The 22,267-nt window shown below is 40.5% G+C and overlaps 1 protein-coding gene across 8 annotated transcripts in view; it reads left to right on the forward strand.

Moving 5' to 3' along the window:
* The window catches only part of FMNL2 (formin like 2), a 221,459-nt gene that overhangs the window by 136,290 nt on the left and 62,902 nt on the right, over nt 1-22,267 (forward strand). For all 8 annotated transcript variants that reach the window (XM_075829286.1, XM_075829281.1, XM_075829280.1 and 5 more), the window contains exons 5-9: nt 731-814; nt 2,846-2,998; nt 14,676-14,784; nt 17,054-17,130; nt 20,279-20,372. In XM_075829286.1, coding sequence (XP_075685401.1) covers nt 731-814; nt 2,846-2,998; nt 14,676-14,784; nt 17,054-17,130; nt 20,279-20,372 — 517 coding nt within the window. The remainder of the gene's footprint in view (nt 1-730; nt 815-2,845; nt 2,999-14,675; nt 14,785-17,053; nt 17,131-20,278; nt 20,373-22,267) is intronic.

Below are 22,267 nucleotides of genomic sequence, written 5' to 3' on the forward strand. Positions count from 1 at the left end.
TAACGTTTCACTTGGCATCCTACCTTCACTTTTTGCTATGTTTCTATATATCATTTATTAAGAAAATATTTTTGTATATAGTTATGCTACATTATTGGTCAATTACAAATTACAGATAAACTGGTACTTTAATTTATTCATTAAAATATATGATTTCACATACCATAGCGTTAATCCTCCTGTTCGATTGCGAATCATGATATAATCTTCGGTTATATCTGATTTCCGTGGCATAAAGTCGAAATATGTGTATATGGCTTATAAATAAAAATAAAACATGAACCAATTAAACTAAAAAGGATTTTTTTTTTATGTCATTGGTTTCGTAGCACAAATTGGAGCTGCACATGTGGTTATGTGTATGAATATATGATAAGCTTCAGCTAATGGGTTAAAGAATTTCATGGGCCGTTTCGGATATTTATAGCGGGGCACTTGCCAGGCAGCAAAGCAAAAATTCTGGGCACAATGTGAACTTTAATGAAAAAGGCATTTTTGTCAGTACATTAGAATTGAACAGTTCTTTGGCCTTCTAGTAATACAGATACGCCATTCAAATGCTAAGCAAAAATTTCCATGGTCCTAAATCTTTGGCATAACTGCAGCTGTGACCCATGGTGTCCAGATCAACTTGAAATCGGTTAACATTTAGCATTTTTCGTTTTTGCATTTCGAATTTGCTGTAACTTCTTTAATAAAAACCATTAAGGATAATCATTTTATTTGACAGATGGGTGAGAGAATTTTTGAATGAAGAGAACAAGGGGCTGGATGTTCTTGTGGAATACCTCTCCTTTGCACAATACGCAGTCACGTAAGTAGAATCTCTTCCCTTAAAAAGGGTGTCCAGGATTTTAAAAAAACATGGCAGCTTTCTTCGAAAAACAACACTACATCTGTAAACAGGTTGTGTGTGGTACTGCAGTTTAGCCCCATTCACTTCAATGGAGCTGCAATACCTTATACAACCTATAGACAGGTGTGGCGCTGTTTTTGGATGAAAGTCGGCATGTTTTTCTAATCGGGGCAACCCCTGTGTTACAGTTGAAGGCTGAGTATATAATCAGACAAACTCAGGAGCGTGCATACCATAGAGGCAGCCCATAAGACTACTATGTGGCCCATCAGAAAAATACAGCCCAGCTCAGGCTAGCCCTATATGCCTTCAATATAGGATGTGTGAACCTGCAAGGGGCTTCTTCTCACCACATTAAGAATAACATGTGAGAGGGAGATGGCCAGAGGATCATATCAACTTTCTCTACTACAAGAGTAACAAAAGGATGGGGGCAATAAGTATTAGACCGAATAGTGGGGTGCGATAGCACTAGCAAAGGGGGCCCTATGTTTGTTTTTTCCAGGGGGCTCCCACTCAGCCAATCAGCATTGCTCAGAACATCCTCTTTTTGCCATCAATTTCCATGGGCATATTTATTGTTTTTGAGTTGTTTGTTTTTGTTTTTTATAGAAAATTAGCATTTACGGTAAAGACCCAAATCCCTTCCCACTCCCCACCCCCATAACAACCGTTGACCAGGATCAGTTCCTATGTTGGGACCGCCCCACAACCTTTTAGGTGAAAAAGAGATGTCCACACATGACAACCCCTGTAACTCTATTAATTTACCGATTTTAAAACCTTTTCCGGACCATTCTGTGACTGTTTTTGTGAATTTTGAACCATCAAATACTAGACTAAAAGAATCTTATTGATAAATGCTATTGAATTATACGCTCTCCTATGATTGTTTGACATTAATGTCCCTAAATGAAATACATGTTCCTCTTTTTAGGATACAACTTTGGTAACAGTTCTTACATTATTCATTTTCCTAAGAGCTGCCGCGATGGAAAATGCTTTTTTTTTTTTTTTTTTTTATAGAATTACTAACATTTGGAAATGGCACAGAGCACAAAGGGCTTTTTGTCTGCTGATAATTGTGTATGAGTAAACATGACCCGGCGTACCATTTCTTGGTCACTAGGACTGAGACAAAATTAATTAGGAAAAATTTAGTAAAGTTACGTGTTATATCTAATTTTGTGACACAGTGGATAAAATCAGTGCGCACTTATAGTTGTCAATTACCAAAATGTCAAATACCAAAAAACACTTTTCCTGTAACATTCTGTATACGATGAGTAAAAACAAATGCCATTTGGGAATCACAAATTGTATTTTCTTTGCCTCATTATGTGCTTTACACCTTTTACTATGGCCTGAAAAGGTAAAAACAGGATGGTTTTGTCATTGTTGTGTTGGCCAGGATGACCCTCAAGGTAGTTGAGGGCTCCAGAGCAAAAGATTAGAATAGGCTCCCATATAAAGCTGGTTAATGCCACCCGTTTGCCATTCCAAGATAGGATGTACTAGCACTCCAAACCCCAACTCTATATGTTGCATTCCTTTGTAGGTCTGGTACCCCTCGACCTGGTCAGATAATGTTGCAGCACTTAGTTGACGTTGTACGTTAGGGCCCAAAAATTTAGCTGTGGCTGCAGTAAACCCCAGTGGCCAATGTCCTTCTCACAGGGGTCCAGTAGGCTGAGATACGAGGAGTTGTTTTCTGGGGCGGGGTCTGCTTAACCAGCTGTGTGTAAGGACCTCACCAAACAACTCCTCGTATTTCAGCTTCCTGAACCCGTGAGTGTGACATGGTCTAGGTTTTTAGTGGAGTAATGGTTTAGGGGAAAAGGCACAACAAAAATTAAATTTTCAATAATTGCCCTTATCTAATAACGGAAAAAAGTAAATTAATGAAAATAAAAAAACAGGATTTTTTTTGTTTTTGTTTTTCTGCATCACATCGGATTATTTTTTATTTTGTTTTTGATTTCTGCTCAGATTTGACTTTGAAAGTCTGGAAAATAATTTAGAGAACAATGTTGATAAATCAAAACATTGGAGTCGTTCGATTGAGGACCTACATAGAGGAAGCAACCTACCTTCACCTGTCGGAAATAGTATTACCCGCTCGGGCAGACATTCTACCTTACGGTACGTTGTATTTTTACTGTTGTTGTTTGTCTTCAAGTGAGTCTATAAACATCATGTCTGGTGGAAGTTAAAGGGGTTGTCCAGTTTAGAAAACACATTTTCATAAACCCTATTTCTGAATTCTGAGTTAATAGAGTGGGGTCCTCTATTATGGTTCTTTATCTCTTGGTTACAAAGAGAGTCTATCGCTCTGGAGGACCTGTCCTACATTACACATAACCACCCATTGAAACGAATCGGCGCTGCAGGGCACTTGACCAATTTGTGCCAGGTTTCCCCACAGATTACAACTGATCATTGGGGATCCCACCAGGGGGAAACTTTGTAATCTGTTTATTATTAGGGACCCTTCTAACAAGTTGTTTTTTACTAATTCGGAGAACCCCTTTGAGTTCACAACTTTGTCATTTAAGTCCTTGTGTCTGTTACATGAGGGCCCTGGTTTCAGGTGTGCAGGTGTTTCATTCCCTAGTGTCCATTGGTTTAGTGCTTTATTCCCTGGTGTCCATTGGTTTAGTACTCCAAGTCTCAGGTATGCAGTGTATTAGTGCTTCTGCTATGTCTCGTGTCAATGCAGGGGAGACAGCTGAGGAGGCAGAGGAGACATCATTTCCTAGATCAATTATAATGGATCAACTTCAAGATCAACCATCAGCATTTATTTCAATGCATTGTATATATAAGCTTTAGTTAATTATATTTCATTGTCTGGAGGTAAATATAGTAAGTTTTTTTTTCAGTCTACAATAAAAGCAACTGATTCCTAGACCTCTAAGCAGTAAACTATATGAAGAGACAACATGTGCAGATAAGTCTGCATTTCTGTGGTGTATTGCCACCTAAGTGTAAAATCAATAGTTCTGTCCATGTGTTTGGTGATATATGGAAACAGTGTATTGAGAGGAGATTGCTCCGGTTCTATAAAGAGCGGGACTGTATAGATCACCAGATGATTAACAGCCATGGTTTAAGCTTCAGTCACTACATGTGTCAGACTCCTACATTACTTTATGGATTGTATGTGGCTTTTAAAAGGAAAGTGTCAGGAAAAGCAAATTGTTTATTAATGTCTCAGTGCGGGGAATGATAACCGGTCTTATGCAGACCTTGTTTTCTGTTCTTCCCATCATGCTTTGCTGTGGACATAATAACATGATTACATACCGAAGGTCATTGGAGAATGTGAACAGACACTGTATTTTTATATACAAATGAACGATCTGTTACCTCTTGGGAAGTGATCTTATAAAATCAGGACATGGAGATAAGGATCAGGCACTGTTCGCATCATCTTAGGACCATACGTCTGACACATACGTTTGAATGGCAAAATAAAAAGTTACAATGTTTACTCTAATGCTCTTATAGGTTTCTATGGGGCAAATAATTGGATACATTTTTACAGAATTACACCTGGATACAATGTTATTGAAAATGCTAAAATGTGTCTACTATAGAAGTCATTAGACAGATGGATACAGACATGTGGCATATAGTAACATAGTATAATGTCCTGTCACAGATTTATTAAATGGATCCATACTTGTGTGTGCCTGCTCAATGACCGGATGTACAGAAAATATAAAATAATAGTAGAAGAAATCTCATAGATGGGACACAAGTAACTACGTAGCCCAGAATCAAGTAATGTGTGCAAATATATGGTCGCTGTTAGAGTACAGGAGTATGCTAATACATTACAAGTAAAAAATAAAGTTACAAATAAAGTTATCCTTTGATGGGATTAAAAAAAAAAAAGGTAACAAAACAAATAAATAAATAAAAAAAAGTCCCAAAAAGAGTCTTTATTTTGCATTAAATACATTTTATTGCCCCTACACTACATAAATACAAAAAAACCTACACATATTAGGTATCTACACGACCGTAATAACCTGAAGAATTAATCGAATGGGTTATTTAGTGTGAAACGTGAACGGGATAAAAAAGAAACCCAAAAAAAAATTCTGCAAATTTTTTTTTTTACCCCCAAACTGTGGGGAAAAAAAATACTATTTCTCTCGCATAAAACAAGGCCTCATACAGCCACGTCAATGAAAAAATAAAAAACATTATGGCTGCTGAAACGCAGAGAGGCAAAAACAGAAAAATTGAGCTGGTCATTAAGGTCTTTTCAGTCCCGGTCATTAAGGGGTTAAACCCAGTAAAATAGTGTAGTCTGCTGCTCTATTTCATAGAGAGGCTTCCTGCAAAAAAAACAAACCCATACAGCGCGTTATTCCTTTCTTAACATAAGAGCCTGATGGATGCCGCTGTTTGCATATACGTCGGAATCCGTCAGAGGCATCCGTCAGAGGTATATGTTAGGAAATACCCCCGACCTATATCTCCAAGGTACATTGCGAACCCAGTGTGAATAGACCAATTATTTGCCCATGTACATACATTCTATACTATATTATCTCTTTTTTACCCCTTTTTCTGTTTGTGATTAAAAGATAAAATATGCCGACGTACAAAACTTCAAGTGTTTGTTGTATCTCTGAACATATTTAGAAGGAAGCTAATTTTGTCCATGTGTGATTTACGGTGAAGGTTGGATGGGGATCTGTCCCACCTTTTATACACCAGACTTATTAAAATGTTTAATTCAACAGTCTATTGCAGCACTGATTTATTTCAGAAATGTAAAGTCATTTATCAGACACATCAATGGTTTCCCATGGGTAATAAAGTTGGTTGAATGGTGCTTGCTGGTAGATATGTGTCTTGTGAGAGTTTACTTGGTAGGGATAGAAATATGTGATCACAGCGTCACTGCTGGGTGATAGAAAAAAAAATTCATATATTTTTTAGAGTACTTAAAGTGAATCTCCACCCTTAAACACTATTTTTTTTACAAATCTAAATAAGTACAAAATTTGGTGAAGATTCATTTTTCAATATATCTTTATAGCGATCAGAGCTAAATTTTTCGGATACAGAGCTCCAAACCCCTTCGTAGACACAATGACATGAAACTTTTCAGTTTGCTTGCAGTCACCACTAGATGGAGCTCAGGAGCTGACTGCATACTATTTTATTATTTAGTTGAATGTATGTACAGTATACACTAAGCTCTGTTTCTCCCTCTAGTGGTGGCTGCAGGTAGTCAAAATGTTATCATGTAAATCTATGTCTTTGCAGAAAATTTAGGGCTCTGCATCTGAAAAATAGAGCCCCGACCTGCTTTCAAGATATATTAAGTAATTAATCAGCACAGAATTTTAAACCTAAAAATGACATGATGATAAAAGGTGGAGATTTACTTTAAGCTTCTGTACATAGTAAGTTAATTGTGTCTTAATTGTCTAGGAATGAGTATTGTGATTTTAGTTCTGACCTGTGTTACTTATTTGGTACTGATCTCACGTGTACTCCATTCACATCAATGTTGTATTCCAAACTATTTTGTTTTTTCTGATGGCTTGATTGTTTGACCTCACATTTCTCCTCAACCCTGTGCTGGTTCAGTGTCTTTACAGAGATGTTGTGGAGCATTTACACATACAGGCCACATACAGTCAGAAAAAAATGCTTCTGCCAGAATGGAGCAAGGTTCAGTGCATTGTAAGGTCTCAACTAAGCTGTTATGGGGAATATGCCGTCATAAACTATCTATGACTAGCGAGAGCAAGCAGAATTATGAATGCAGCTCTGGATGTGACAGTAGTATAATACACAGTCGAGTCACATTATTATGACCACCTCCTACTTTCGACGTCGGCAGCGCGTAGCCCATGAAGGAAGTCATGTGTCGTGGGCTTAGTGGGTACATAAGGTGCGCGATAGGCTGTCTGAACACATATCACTGGTTGTTGCCATGGGTAAAAAGGGAAATTTATCAGAGTTGCAAAAAGGTATGTTTATTGGCTTTTGGGCCAAGGGTGGCTGTATTTCTCAAATAGCGCAGTTTGTGAGCTGTTCACGTGCTGCTGTGGTGACTATGTATCCTGAGTGGACAAATGGCGCCATTGGGAATAACCGACATGGAAACTGCGGAGCACCACGTACCATTGATGTGAGAGGTGAACGTCGGCTACGAAGGTGTGCGAGGGCCGAACAACACGCTACAGTGGAGTAGCTCACGTGAAAATCAACCAGGGGGCTACCAGACGTATGTCTAAAACAACAGTTCAGTGAACCCTACTGCGTATGGGGCTCCGAAGCAGACAGATGGTCTCTGCTCCTATGGTAATAAAGGTGCATCGGAAAAAAAGGTTTCAATTTGCACGGCACTGCAGTATCGGATTTGGACAACCGATGATTGGCAAAGGCCTTCTCCGATGAGTCACGTTTTGTGTTTCATCGAACGGATGGACGTTGGCGTGTCAGGCGAGAAACATCAGAGAACAAACACCCTGCAACCATTGCTGGAAGAACACAACCTGGAGGCGGCAGCATTATGGTCTGGGGAATTTTTTCATGGCATTCTCTGGGCCACCCATCTATGTGAAAAGCACTCTGACCCGATCTGGGTATGAATCCATCGTTGCAGATCACGTCCACCCATACACGCTGTTTGTCTTCCCTGGGTTAGTTTGAATCTTCCAGCAAGACAATGCAACATGTCACACGGCTAGAAATATCCGAGAGTGGTTGGAAGAGCACGACCAAGACTTCCAAGCACTTCCCTGGCCCCCTAATTCGCTGTGCTTGAACCTAACTGAGCATCTGTGGGACCACCTTGATCGTCTTGTTCGCTCTATGGATCCTCCCCCCACGCACCCGCCAGCAAATGTGGGATGCACTTCAGTCAGCATGGCTCCAAATACCCGTGACAACCTACCAGCACCTTATTGAGTCACTGCCAGCCCGTCTAGCTGCTGTCTGTGGTGCACACGGCGGTTACTCTGGATATTAGCTGCTGCTCATAATAATGGGACTCTACTGTGTATAATGTAACTCAAGAGCAATACATAGTTACATAGTGGATAAGGTTGAAAAAAGACAAAGGTCCATCAAGTCCAACCTGTAATCCTACCGTGCTACTCCAGAGGAAGGCAAAGCCCACATGTGGTTGATGCCAATTGCCTCATTAGGGGAAAAATTCCTCCCCGACTTCAAACATGGCAATCAGAATAAATCCCTGGATCAATGTTCCATCCCCAGAATCTGTTACTTATAACCAGTAATATTATATTTATCAAGAAAGGCATCAAGGCCCTTCTTCAAATTGTTCAAAGAATCAACCACCACAACTTCCCGTGGCAGAGAGTTCCATGGTCTCATCGCTCTCACAGTAAAGTACGAATAAGACAAGGTTACTCAACATCAATTGTTAATTTATTGTTAAAAAAGCTATTCTTTAACTCTGACATGTCCCCTAGTAACTTGTTCATTGACCTTCATAGACATAATATGCAGCTTTTATCTAGAATATGCCTTGTGGAACCAGAGAACATGTTGGAGAACTACCAGCCTCAGGCTACATTGTCTTCAGACTTCATGTTAATGAACCAGTGACTCAGTGGAAGTTGTAATTCCAGCAATTCATTTGTTCACTATGAATAGTAGGGCCGTATCATTCAGGAAATGTGTGTCATGCAGAGTCATTACTGAGTGATCAGATTGGCATGATAGACTGTAGATCATTGCCCTGAAATGTCATTAAAACGCTCTTTGTCTAAATTAGTGATAAGCGCGCCTGTGATTACGCTATATATTGATACAGCGGCCATTATAGTTTACCCAGAAGTGAATGAGATTAAAATCTCTTTGTTCTTCTGACCTCTATTTGCAGGAGATGTTTCCTACTAGCAATCTGCATGTCCTCTCGTGAGCCGTGTATTGCAGCCATTTACTGTGATCTGTTGTTTCTGTAAGGAGGAGCTGAGCTAATGCAGTATAAACAATTGCATTCTGCAAATACTGTATATTCTATGGCATTTACTACATTTTTCATTTTGTCTATGTACCTACTAAGTGGTGTATGGTGGGATTATTTGGAAATTGAATTGTAGTATTATTTAGGAACCGTATGGCAGTATTATGTTGACTCTTTACGGAGTATTCTTTATATACTTTGTGTTATTTAGGCACTATATGGTGTTAATACGTGGGCTGTAAATATCAGTATTATTTTGTCACTATATGGAGCTGTTATGTGGGCTGTATATGGCAGTATTATCTTGGCACTATATGGAGGTGTTATGTGGGCTGTATATGGCAGTATTATCTTGGCACTATATGGAGGTGTTATGTGGGCTGTATATGGCAGTATTATCTTGGCACTATATGGTGACCTTATATGGGCTGTATATAGCAGTATTATCTTGGCACTATAAGGAGGTATTATGTGGGCTCTATGTGGCAGTATTATCTTGGCACTATATCGTGATATTATGTTGGCTGTATATGGCAGTATTATCTTGGCACTATAAGGAGGTATTATGTGGGCTGTATATGGCAGTACTATCTTGGCACTATATGGTGGTCTTATGTGGGCTGTATATGGCAGTATTATTTTGGCACTATATGGTGGTATTATGTGGGCTGTATTTGGCAATATTATCCTGCCATTATATGGAGGTGTTATGTGGATAGAAAAACTGTCTAAAATGGCAAGCAGGAGGACTAGTTTGCTTGTTGCTCGGGGGGCCCTTATTTTCTATAAAACCAACCCTGCTTTCCTGGCACCTGCTGCTAAGGGATTTTATGATGTGTTGCTGTCTATTACCTTGGATTTATAATGGTACAACAGGCAGTGCGTCCCATTTATTTATTAATACCTTAAAGGAGTTATCCCATGAAAAACATGTATCACTTATTCACAGGAAAGGTGATAAATGTATAATCTATGGGGGCTTCCCCGCTAGGAGCCCACTCATCACTATAGCAATGGTCCCGTGGCTCCAGTTCCTGCATGACCACAGTGAGGCAGAGTTAGAATGGAACGGTCATCATTCATGCATCCTGCTGCTCCAGTAAATGTCTGTGGGGCCACGGAGACAGCCGAGTACATCGCTCAGCTGTTTCCATCAGTCCCAAAAACATTAAATAAAGCGGCAGGGCGCAGGTGTGACCACCACTCCATCCTAACTCCTCACTGCTGTCGTGCAGTGAGGAGGAATGGAGGGCTCAAGACCCCTTTTCTTGAGATTGGTGGTGTGTTCCAGCGGTAGGGCCAACAGCAAACATACATTTATCACCTATCTTGTATATAGGGGTAAATGTTTTTCATGGGATCATTCATTTTATACCCCCTGCAGACCTGCTCAATAACACATGTATATTTATTGTAAGCATTAGGTATTCTTAAGTCAGGCCATTTGGATGTTCATGTATTAAAGATGATCATATTTTCATTTATGTATGGATGTCCTGGGTATTCACACAATAAATAAGGGGAAAAAATAAAATTAAGCCATAATAAGATCTGTCAACAGCCGACAGAGATCACTGGACCCACAACAATAGCTTGCTACTGTTAAAGGGATTGTCCAATGAAGACAACTCCTTTTTAAAAAGAAGTCAGCTGATCGTCACAGGTCCTGCTTCTTCCCCCCTAGTCATCTGCAGGGGAAATTACATCAAATAAATGGCCGTCCATTTAATGCATGGACACCGGGATCGGCACACAGAGTGGGGTCCCAAGTGGGGGAACGTCCTCTATGACGTCCATATGCTGTAATAGGGTATAAGGACAGGGTTTTTTTGTGGAGAGACTACCCATTTAAGGATCCCCAATCATAAAAGCATAGAAGCACCTTGTTGAAACAAAGTATTCAACCTACTACTGCAGTACCCATACAGTAATACTGTACATTTCATACTTTTCTGCCAGCCACATGGCATTGACCATAAAAAGATCCCATAGCAGTATCTGGGACACTTATTTGTCAAGGGGATGGGAAGTCAGGAGCCACACTAAAGAGGCCATGATCCACATTGTGACCACCCGTTATATATTACATCAACGCTGTGTTTTAGATTTGCTGCCTATATAGCCAATATTATTGAAAAATTGATCTTCACTTGAAGACTCTGCTGACATATGCGTCATGGCTTCTGTTCATTATGGTAGCCCAACCGATCTCAATGGTGCCCGACAGACTTTATTGCCTATAATGAGGTCCGTCGCAGTCCAGTCGATATCACTGCATGCTGCGTTCTTCTTGCCGTCAAAAGTGAAAGAATTGCCTCCAGCGCAAGTATGGACATAGCCTGAGTGAGTTATCACGGTGAACTTACCTCTATGAGGATCAAGACTAAATGTCCTTCAGGTTTTTATTACTTCTTTTTGCACCCAACGAGAAATATTCAAAATCATTTTCCCCTCTCTGCCACATCTGGAGCAGATATGCTGGTGGAACCTATCAATGCCCATCACCGGCCCATTTCCAACTTTGTCAGTTTGGATACCTGTCAATATTCATGAGGTGGGTGATGCCGAGCAATGATCCAAACATTTTTGGGCTGATATTTTGCAAATGTCAGATTATATATTAGGGAGTGCAAATTATTACAATGGGGAAGTTAAGAGTTCCCTTTAAGAAACAAAAATAAAAAGAACAAAAAAGCAGAAGTGATTTTTGCAGCATTGTGGAAACTTCTCGAGCCACATGTCCATGCTAGTTATAGCAGGCGCCGATCTGCAGTCATATAATGGTTTACCAAGAAAACAAGAACTAATTACTCTGAGTTCTGCCGCGTTTGGGATTGTGTAGAAAATGTTGAGGTCATCTGAGCCGCTACTACTAAAAAAGTGTATTTATGTGTTTGGTATGATGGCCCAATGAACGTTATAACTGTCAGTTTTCATCCCTGGAACTGTTCATAATCAAGCCCTGTGTTATCTTTAATGAGCAGTCACAGAGGACACGGGAATACATTGCCGGTATGGTTGCGATGAAGTCATGCGGCCAAGGGCACTTTTTTGCAGCAAATGACAAGATATTGATGGGCCGCAAAATCCCAATTTTACCCAAGAAAATGCTAAATCTTCCTGAGCAGCTATTGATGTGCTTGAGCATGTCAGTAGATCAGTATGTGCCTTATATATGTATTAATAAGCCTATAAAATTCTACATATTTTATTATATGAAAATTATAGAAGTATAAAGCAGTGTATTCTCTTCATATAAAAATGTATTAAATATAAAATATTTTCTTATGTTATTATATTTGATAGAATCACTTAAAGGGAACCTGCCACGTTGAAAAAATAGTCCGATCTGCGGGCAGCATGTTATAGAGCAGAAGGAGCTGAGCAGATTGATAAATAGTTTTGTGGGGAAAAATTCAGTAGAACGTGTAATTTATTGATCTAAATCCCTGCTCTTTCTGAGATAAGGAGTCCAGTGGGCGGTCCTACTCAGTGATTGACAGTCTTCCCTGTATTAGTGTTCAAGCAGAAATAACTGTCAATTATTGAGTGAGACCGCCCACTGGACTCCTAATCCCAGAATGAGCAGAATTACAAGTTCTACTGAATCTTTTCCCACAAAACTATATATCAGTCTGTTCAGCTCCTCCTGCTCTATAACATACTGCCTGCAGATCAGACTGCATTTTGAACGTGACAGGTTCACTTTCAGGGAATGAATCCCTCTTAAAATCCACATAAAGTGTAATACAGTGTCTTATAAGACACTGAGATGTTTTCGGTGGGGGCCAATTTCCAAATTCAAAAACCATGGTCAAACTAGAGAGCAACTGAACCTCATGAACATCACAATTCCTGCACTACAGTCTTCCCAGTATAAGTGTGCAAGCACAATATGTACCTATTCACTCCCATACATCAATCCTCTAAATTTTTGGGCAATAAAAAAAGAGGGTAACAAAAGACAACAAAATCATCTGAAATTACACCCTGGCTTCATGGCACTCTCAACAAACAATGTGGGCACAGGCTCCAGACGTATACCACCAACGGAAACCTGCAGCATACGCCCCTGTATATACAGCAGCATACATCACCCATAGCCTCCCATGCTAAATAAAGTATACTGTGAGGTATATGCTTTTTTTCGGGATGCCTATTCATGGAATAGCGTATTCTACTACACTATTGTACACAGTTGAAAAAAAGTTAATCAGATGCTGATATTTCACAAATGTAAAGATTTTTTTTGTGTGCTTTTTATGTGAAAAATTAGGCAGAATCCACAAATCATAGAAAAAAATGTATTCATCATAAATTCATCAATTTCTATTTACTAACATTACACATTTTGGGTAGTAAAATCTGATAAAACACAATACTAAATCTAACTCCTTGTGTGAACCAGGCCTTATATTATATTTTTGCCGTTTTGTTTGCTGTTGTTATTATTATACTGACTAGTAAATGTGGTCATTATTCCTGTTCACAATATTCACTTTACTTGTAAATATGAAGCTTTTTCATCTTAAAGGCAAATGAACGTCCAGCCTGAAAGTGCTCACAAATAAGTGTCAGAGTGAATTAGGAATCAAATGTTTCCAGTAATTATATGGTTTATGTAGCATTCTGACACTTATTTCCGGTGCCCTGACAGACAGCAACCGCAGGCTGCCTGCTGACACTTATCAGTACAATCATTACAGTAGCAGAATATAGTGCATTGTATATGTGTGAGTTATATATGTTCTCATATACAGTTCAATAATCTACAAATATTTTCTTTAATAGCAGATGTGATTTTTGTGGCCTATGAATTCAGTGGTGGGTTAATGATATGTTGAATCCTGGGTTGTTTAGAAAGTGTAACCCACAACCTGCAGGGGAAGGCCTTTGACATAAATATTATAGTTATGGTATATTGTGTTATTTTTAAGTTCAATATATATATACAGTATGCGGTAAGCTCTGTAGCTCCCCCTAGTGGTGGCTGCAGGCAGACGGAATTTTGTAATTTAACTCTAGAGATTTGGAGCTCTGTATCGGGAAAACGGAGCTCCGACCCCTATAAAGATATATTGAGAAATTATTCAACACAGAATGTTAAACCTAAAACCAACATGATGGTAAAGGGTGGAAATTCTCTGTTTTTAGTGGTACACATTTAGTCTGTTATTGGCTTAGAAAAAGGCATGTGGGTACAATATTTCACCTGATATGAGCAATTTTCCAAGGGTATTTATTCCTGTAAGTCTTATTGCTATGTTTAAGAACCCAGCTGGGATTGAAACATGTAAGGCTATGTTTGATGGCCCTATCAGCCATTTAAGGCACGTATAACTAGACCTAAGGTGAGGAAGGAAGCACCAATGTTAATAAATTGGCAATGAGGAACTACCGACATAGTCCGCCTCTAGACTCAGGTCCTACGAGGGGGAAAATATTGGGTCTGTTATAATCCACCCTTGCATGTACTTAACAATTCATTGTATATGTTTTGAATATAGAGGTGTCCCATGTATAATATTTGAATTAGTAAATGTTAAAGGAGCACACCTGCAAAACTGTATTATACATAGTGCAGGGCCTGAGGGGCGGAGCATGACACAGAAATGTTCTCTTGTGTTCTTTGCGTCATTAACCGCCCCTTCAGGCCCTGCACTAGGCATAACACAATGTATCCATGCTAGACATTTAATGAAAATGTGTTATAAATGTATCCCACATAATGGTGTTTTTTTTTTTAGTTTCTGCTGAGGATATAATGACCTGTATATCAGATGAACTGTCCCACAATGAGACATAAAACACATATATGAACATTGACTATATCATGCATTTGTATTGCAGGTATAATACATTGCCCAGTAGAAGAACGCTAAAAAATTCAAGATTAGTCTGTAAAAAGGATGACGTCCATGTCTGTATCATGTGTTTGCGGGCGATCATGAATTACCAGGTATGCTATATATCTCTCCAAATATAATAGTCAATTCCATTGCTGCAAGAAGGAAGGTGGAACGATCTGTGCACAGGGATTTTTGTTAGGCAAGACAATTGCAGACCAAATAGCAGAAAAGTTTCTCCAAAGCAATCAATGAGATCACTGCTTTTATTTTGTCGTCTGTACTAAAACCATTAGGGTGCATTCAAAGAATTTTATTTTTGGTTTGCGCTACAACAACATATTTATTGCCAAAAACAGGAGCTGTTCCAATCAGAGGAAAATAGGAAAACCTTAAGGTGAATTTCCCACCTTGAATACCATGTTTTATCTATACAGGTCCAAAATTCTGTGCTGAATAATTTCTTAACATATCTTTATAGCAGTGGGAGCTTTGTTTCTCTGATACAGAGCTCCAAATCCCCTTCATAGACATAGAGTTAAATGGTAACAATCTAGTTTTCTGCAGTCACCACTAGAGGGAGCTTACTGCATACTGGATATAGATGTAACTCAATGATATGACAGTGTTCAGTTAGCTCCTAAGCTCCCCCTAGTGCAGGAATCCAGAATGTTACTAAATGTTCAACAAACTTCTGACATGTTATAGTGACATGTCATAAGTTTTGATTGGTGGGGGTCCGACCACTGAGAGCCCACCAATCACTAGAACAAAGCGGCAAAAGTGCATGTGTGAGCTCTGAACCGCTTCGTTTCTATTCGGCTTTTTCCAGAAATCGGTGTAGCGATGTATGAACTCAATGGAAAGTCTACGAGCCCATACACCGCTACAGTGGCTTTCTGGAAAAAGCCGAACAGAAACAAAGCAGCTCAGCGTTCACATGAGCGCTTCTGCCGCTTAGTTTCAGCGATTGGTGGGGGTCTCAGTGCTCGGACCCCCACCAATGAAAACTTCTGACATGTCACTATGACATGTACGAGGTTTGTTGAACGTTTCGTTACCCTTTAAACTCTGTCTGGAGCTCTGTACCAGAAAAACAAATCTCCCACCGCTATAAAGATATTTTGGAAATAGATTAGCCTAAAATGTACAATCTATAAATTACATAATGGTAAAAGGTGAACATTCCCTTCTTTTTATTGATATTTTTAAAACAAGACCGTGTCAATATAGAGTAATAAAGATGATCCACATGAGATGTTACAATTACACTGAATAGTGTAATACAAAGTCCACAATAACAATTGCAGTATACATCACAGTGGCTAATACATGAGCCGTTCGTTGGTTGTTGGCTCTCATCAGTCACGTTACCAAAACCCCCAACAAACCCTCCTTTCCCATCCCCATTACTTGGATGCTGTCCAGATACTTGTAACAGTCCCTTTAAGGATGTAAAAAATATAACATATATGACCATGTAAATGTGCACTAAAGGCAGTATTGCCCGGTAACTAGTGCCGATTGGCAATAATGACATGTTGCTCATTGCCCGACTGATCGCTGCCATGATTGAGAACGAGCCCATGATCAAAAACGATCGGCCTAAGTAGAAGGGCCTTTACAGTTTGAATCTGATTGGTTGATATTAGTTACACCTCTGATGCCACATTGGGACAGATTTACTAATACTCTGTAAGTTTTAGACAGTGTAAACTTAGACCAGGCAGTCAGAAGATGCGCCAAATTTATCAAAATGGTGCACGCTATATTATACATTTGGTACATCTTGCCAGACATGTTCTCTTCCTTATACCACCTCTTTAGTTTAAGACAGTTTTTTGCGCCAAACTCTTTGCGCATTTTTGTTGCACTTTGTCGCATTTTAAACTATGCCCCTTTCCACTTGGTCACGCTCCTTTTCCCACTAAGTCTAAGCCTTTTGTCAAGTGCAGCGAAAAATTGTCTAAAACAGTTAATAAATGTGTAACGCACGGCATATACGCCAATTCTGGTGCATTTTGAATAGAGTATCTGCCCCAATGTCTATTTACTATAGAGTATTTGCGCCAATGTCTTTTTTACTATATCAAGTGCTGTAAATATTCTTATGTAACATGGTAATGACGTAATAAAAATAGTTTTTGATAAATATCTTATCCCAGTTTTAAATCTCTCTCCTGTTATGCCCCGGATAATGCAGCGATTTCACATTCTTTTTACCATAGGAGGAGCCTTATCTTGTGCTCATTGTCGCCTCCTGCTGAGTAATGCCCTTTGTAATGCATATTTGCCAAATATGCGTATGGACCGACGAACTGCCAGATAAATTTGGACCAACAAACTGTTATATAACATTTCACATTTTTTTCTTTCCCACAGTATGGTTTCAACATGGTCATGTCCCATCCGCATGCCGTCAATGAAATTGCACTAAGTCTGAACAATAAAAACCCAAGGTGAGCATATTACAATAAGGTTCTTTCTCTGGCAGTGACACGGGACACCGGTGAAACTATCGAGATACAGAAGCTATTGAGATACAGATGCAGCCCATAAATTTGTCAGATGTAGCTGAGCTGGGTTTGTGAATCGACACTTTTCATTGTGATATCCCGATATGTTATCTGTGCATTTACAAGTAAACCTACTGCACGACCTTAAAGGGATATTCCCATCTTCTAATGTTATGGCATATTGCTAGAAGATGACATAATATTTTGATCGTGGGGATGCGATCTCTGCAATCTCCGGTGAAACCGAGAACGAAGTCGCTTTGACTTTTTACCAGCACAGTGACGCTCTCATCCACCTGCATCACCTCTCCATTCAAATACGGCCCAGCTGTGAAGGGAAAAAGTGTGTAGGAGCCTAGCACTACGGCTCTTTCATTCTGAGGATCGACGGGGCTCCCTCCCGGCTGTCGGACCTCCACCAATCATGAAGTGATGGCATATCATTGCGCTATAGCTTCACTTGTCATGGTGGGAAAACAGATTTATCACAATGACTAATTATTGTCATAAGTCTTATTGTCATAAGTCTGAACAATAAAAACCCAAGGTGAGCATATTACAATAAGGTTCTTTCTCTGGCAGTGACACGGGACACCGGTGAAACTATCGAGATACAGAAGCTATTGAGATACAGATGCAGCCCATAAATTTGTCAGATGTAGCTGAGCTGGGTTTGTGAATCGACACTTTTCATTGTGATATCCCGATATGTTATCTGTGCATTTACAAGTAAACCTACTGCACGACCTTAAAGGGATATTCCCATCTTCTAATGTTATGGCATATTGCTAGAAGATGACATAATATTTTGATCGTGGGGATGCGATCTCTGCAATCTCCGGTGAAACCTAGAACGAAGTCGCTTTGACTTTTTACCAGCACAGTGACGCTCTCATCCACCTGCATCACCTCTCCATTCAAATACGGCCCAGCTGTGAAGGGAAAAAGTGTGTAGGAGCCTAGCACTACGGCTCTTTCATTCTGAGGATCGACGGGGCTCCCTCCCGGCTGTCGGACCTCCACCAATCATGAAGTGATGGCATATCATTGCGCTATAGCTTCACTTGTCATGGTGGGAAAACAGATTTATCACAATGACTAATTAATGTAGCGACATCGTTAAATGACAAATTCAGCTCTGCTACATCCGTAAAGAGTCTGCAGTCTAGTTTCAAGGCTATTTATGGTATAAAGCATACAAAATGCTTTGCCTCAAATGCGATTGCTTCACGTTTAGTAACCAACTGGGAGTGGTATGCTATAAAAGTGCTTCATGAAAGACGATATAAATTACTTTATTTGATAGTTCAGTTAATGAAATTTTCCCCTAGTCCGTTTCCTCCTGTGCTTCTCGATGGAGCTTTATAATGTGAGAACACAACTAATCCTCCTGTAGAGATCCATTTAAGCTGCGTTTATGCACTAGGTAACAACACAATTAGAGGATCATTGGTCCCGCAGTTGCTATACCCACAAACGGTGAACTGGGTGTAATACAAAGAGTTAAATCCAAAGTTGTCTTAAAGGGGGTTGTCCCACCATAAGAACTGATCACGTATCTACAAAAGAATGAATGGAGTGGCAGCGCACGTGCTTGACCGCCGCTCCATTCACACAGGGGACTCTGGACCTCCGTTCTCGTGATCTGTGGGACCCCCAGCGATCAAACACAACATCTATCCTGTGGACAATCCCTTTAACTCTATCATGAGCCAGCCATCTACAAGATCAGAAATTTCCTGAGTATTTGGACTTGGTCAATGATGTCTCTTTTAGCCGTCTGCATGAAGCTCTCCGTCTGTTCCAAATTCTCCATATGGCAAAATTAGGTCAAATATGTTGTGTCTGCGGATGACAAATAAGAGTGCTTACATTATGTCTTTTTAATTATTGTCATTTAAAGTAGACCTGTCAACTCTCCTGATATGTCTGTTTTCGTAAATACTTCCTCATGAAATAATTCTGGATCACCCTTTCTTAAAACTCAGCATTGTGCCGTTCCTGTTGTTCCTCCTGGCAATGAATGAATGAACTGACAACTGGGTGTTACCATTCCCCCTATTGATAGGGTGCATCCCTACCCACTCTGATATTGTCAGCACTGATTGGACAGTGGCAGAGTCTATAGGGACAATCCCATTGACTTGGGGAATGCAGCATCCAGTTGTCCATTTATTCATACATTTACAGATCGAATAAGAGAGGAATGGCAAAATGCAAAAAAGATGCTGCAGAATTGTTATTTTATGGGGGATTCAAGTATGTAGCAAAACAGGGGCAAAACTGATAAGTTGGGACAAATATACTATTCAAAGTGAGCTAGAATTCAGGCGCAAAATGTATTAACTGTTTTAGTCATCTTTCGCCGACATGGGGCATGGCTCATCTGAAATGTGGTGTGGTCTAGCATAAAGGGACCTGGCTTAAAATGTGCCGACGTACACCAAAATTGCACAAAAATTTGCCGTAAACGAAGCTAACCAAGAGATTGTATAGGGAAGAAGAAAACTGTCTAAAATGTCTAGCAAAAGCGCCAAATTTATCATACAGGGTGCACCACTTAGATAAATTTGGCACATCTTCTGACTGCCTGGTCTAAGTTTACGCTGTCTAAATATTAGAGAGCATTACTAAATTTGCCCCATTATACCTAACGGAGCACCTGAGGTGGTAGTGTCAGGGGCTTAGCTATAGGGGGCGCAGAGGCAGCAGTCACACCTGGGACCTGTGGTGGCCAAAAGGCCCCTCTGCCATATTGGAAGACACCGGTATTATAAATGGCACAAGGTAGGTTGGGACTGTTACAGATTTTTCATTGGGGATTTGACGGCGGTGCATGACACACGGATTAAAAGAACTTTAAAGAGATCACGTCTGTGTCCTGCACCGCCCTCTCTGCCCCGGCACTACAGATAACACATCAATAATTCCCAATAAAGTGATTATTCTTCGAGATCGGAGCTTGGGCACCTGATGTACATAGTGATTATATAAGATAGTCCCACAACACTCGTCTTCCATCTCCCAGGAACGGACTGATTTATCATATTGTTTTTATTGATTTTTTTTCTTCTTTTATTTTTTCTTACAGAACAAAAGCACTTGTTTTAGAGCTGCTCGCAGCTGTCTGCCTTGTCCGTGGAGGACATGAAATTATTTTATCCGCATTTGATAACTTCAAGGAGGTAAACATCTGATCCAGTATTTCCCGTTATGCTGGGAGGAGGCCTGATCTTGAAGGTTCATGAGCTGAGCTCCTTTCTTTATGGTCTCCTCCTGAAATTTTATTAACATTGATAATAGTTTATGCATCACAAAATATGGAAAATATATCCTAGACTTAAAGGGGTTGTCCAGTTATAAGAAATTGATGGCGAATCCTCAGGATAGCCGTTCGTTCATTCATTTCACATATAATATATGTAACGTTCCTAATTTTATTTACTTATTCTTTTCTTTTAAGTAGCATATGTTCATTGTTGAAGTTAGGCTATGTTCACATCTGTGTTTCAGCTTTTCGATGGGCCTACCGCCAGGGTTTTCGTCACTTGTGACTGCAGAAGTAGCGCAGAATGCAGCACAATTGTTGCCGCTTAACGGAAGGAAATCTCTGGAACCCAACGACCATTAATAGTCAACTAGGACTGTTGCTGTCATTCCGATCCAATTTACAAAGGATTCCGGTACAGCGCCATGGGTTCCGTTATAAACTAAAGCCATAGCATATACGTGAATAGAGCCTAGCCTACTAGGCACTGGCGTAGCTATAGGGGTCGCAGCGGTTGCAGTTGCGACCGGGCCCCGAAGCCAGGGGGGCCCACAGCCCCCCGCACCACATCAATAAAAAGTTACTATAGTAACTCGGGCCGCGGGCCCCTGTTACTATAGTAACAGACTTTACTTACATTCCTGGTTCCGGATCGCAGCGGAGGTCCTGACGTCAAGCGCTGTGCGCAGCGCATGACGTCACCACGCTATGTGCCGCGCACAGCATCGAGACAACAGAACTACCGCCGCAGCCGAAGAGGAAGGTAAGATTAGCCCTGACTGGCGGGGTCTGACTCCCGGGACCCGCCAATCAGCTGTTTTGAAGGGGCCGCAGCTCTCGTACGAGTGCTGCGGCCCCTTCAAAACAGCTGATTTGCGGGTCCCGGGAGACACATCAGCTATTGATGGCCTATCCTGTGGATAGGCCATCAATGTTTAGGGACTGCACAACCCCTACGATGTAGCAGGCTTAGGGGGCCCATGAGACAGATTGTGTGATGCTGTCTGCTGGGCCCTGTATCTAAGCCAATCACATGGTAGGCTTAGATACATGGCCCATGCGTGATCCTGTCTGCTGGGCCCTGTATATAAGCCAATCACATGGTAGGCTTAGATACATGGCCCATGCTTGATCCTGTCTGCTGGGCCCTGTATTATAAGCCAATCACATGGTAGGCTTAGATACATGGCCCATGTGTAATCCTGTCTGCTGGGCTCTGTATATAAGCCTACCACACTGTAGGTTTAGATACAGGGCCCCAGCACACAGTAATCTTATACTGTATAAGATTACTGTCTGCTGGACCCTGTATCTAAGCCTACCTTGTGGTAGGCTTAGATACAGGGTCCCACAGACAGTATCACACATGGGCCCTGTATCTAAGCCTAACACATGTGTTACCAATCGTTTTTCTTGTGTGTTTTCTTACAGGTTCGGTCGTTGGACTACGTCGGATTCCAGGACTACTTCGATGACGGCTTTCTTTTTTATTATCAATAAAATGGTTAATGAGGGTTGTGTTTTTTTTTTAATTTCAATAAAATATTTTTTCTATGTCTTTGTGTTTTTTTTTAAACTATATTACTACCGCCTTAGTAATCGGCGTCGGCTGATTGACAGCATCCATTGCTAAGGCGGGGCTTAGTGTTAGCCAGTGCAGAGGCCAACACTAACCCCCATTATTACCCCGGTACCCACCGCCACCAGGGGTGCTGGGAAGAGCCGGGTACGATCCAGTACCTGAACATCTGTAGTGATGGTCGGCCACTGGGGCGGCCGCAGGCTGGTATTATCAGGAGGGGAAAGGCCAGA

This window comes from Rhinoderma darwinii, chromosome 6 (assembly GCF_050947455.1).
Source record: "Rhinoderma darwinii isolate aRhiDar2 chromosome 6, aRhiDar2.hap1, whole genome shotgun sequence".
Taxonomy (NCBI): domain Eukaryota; kingdom Metazoa; phylum Chordata; class Amphibia; order Anura; family Rhinodermatidae; genus Rhinoderma; species Rhinoderma darwinii.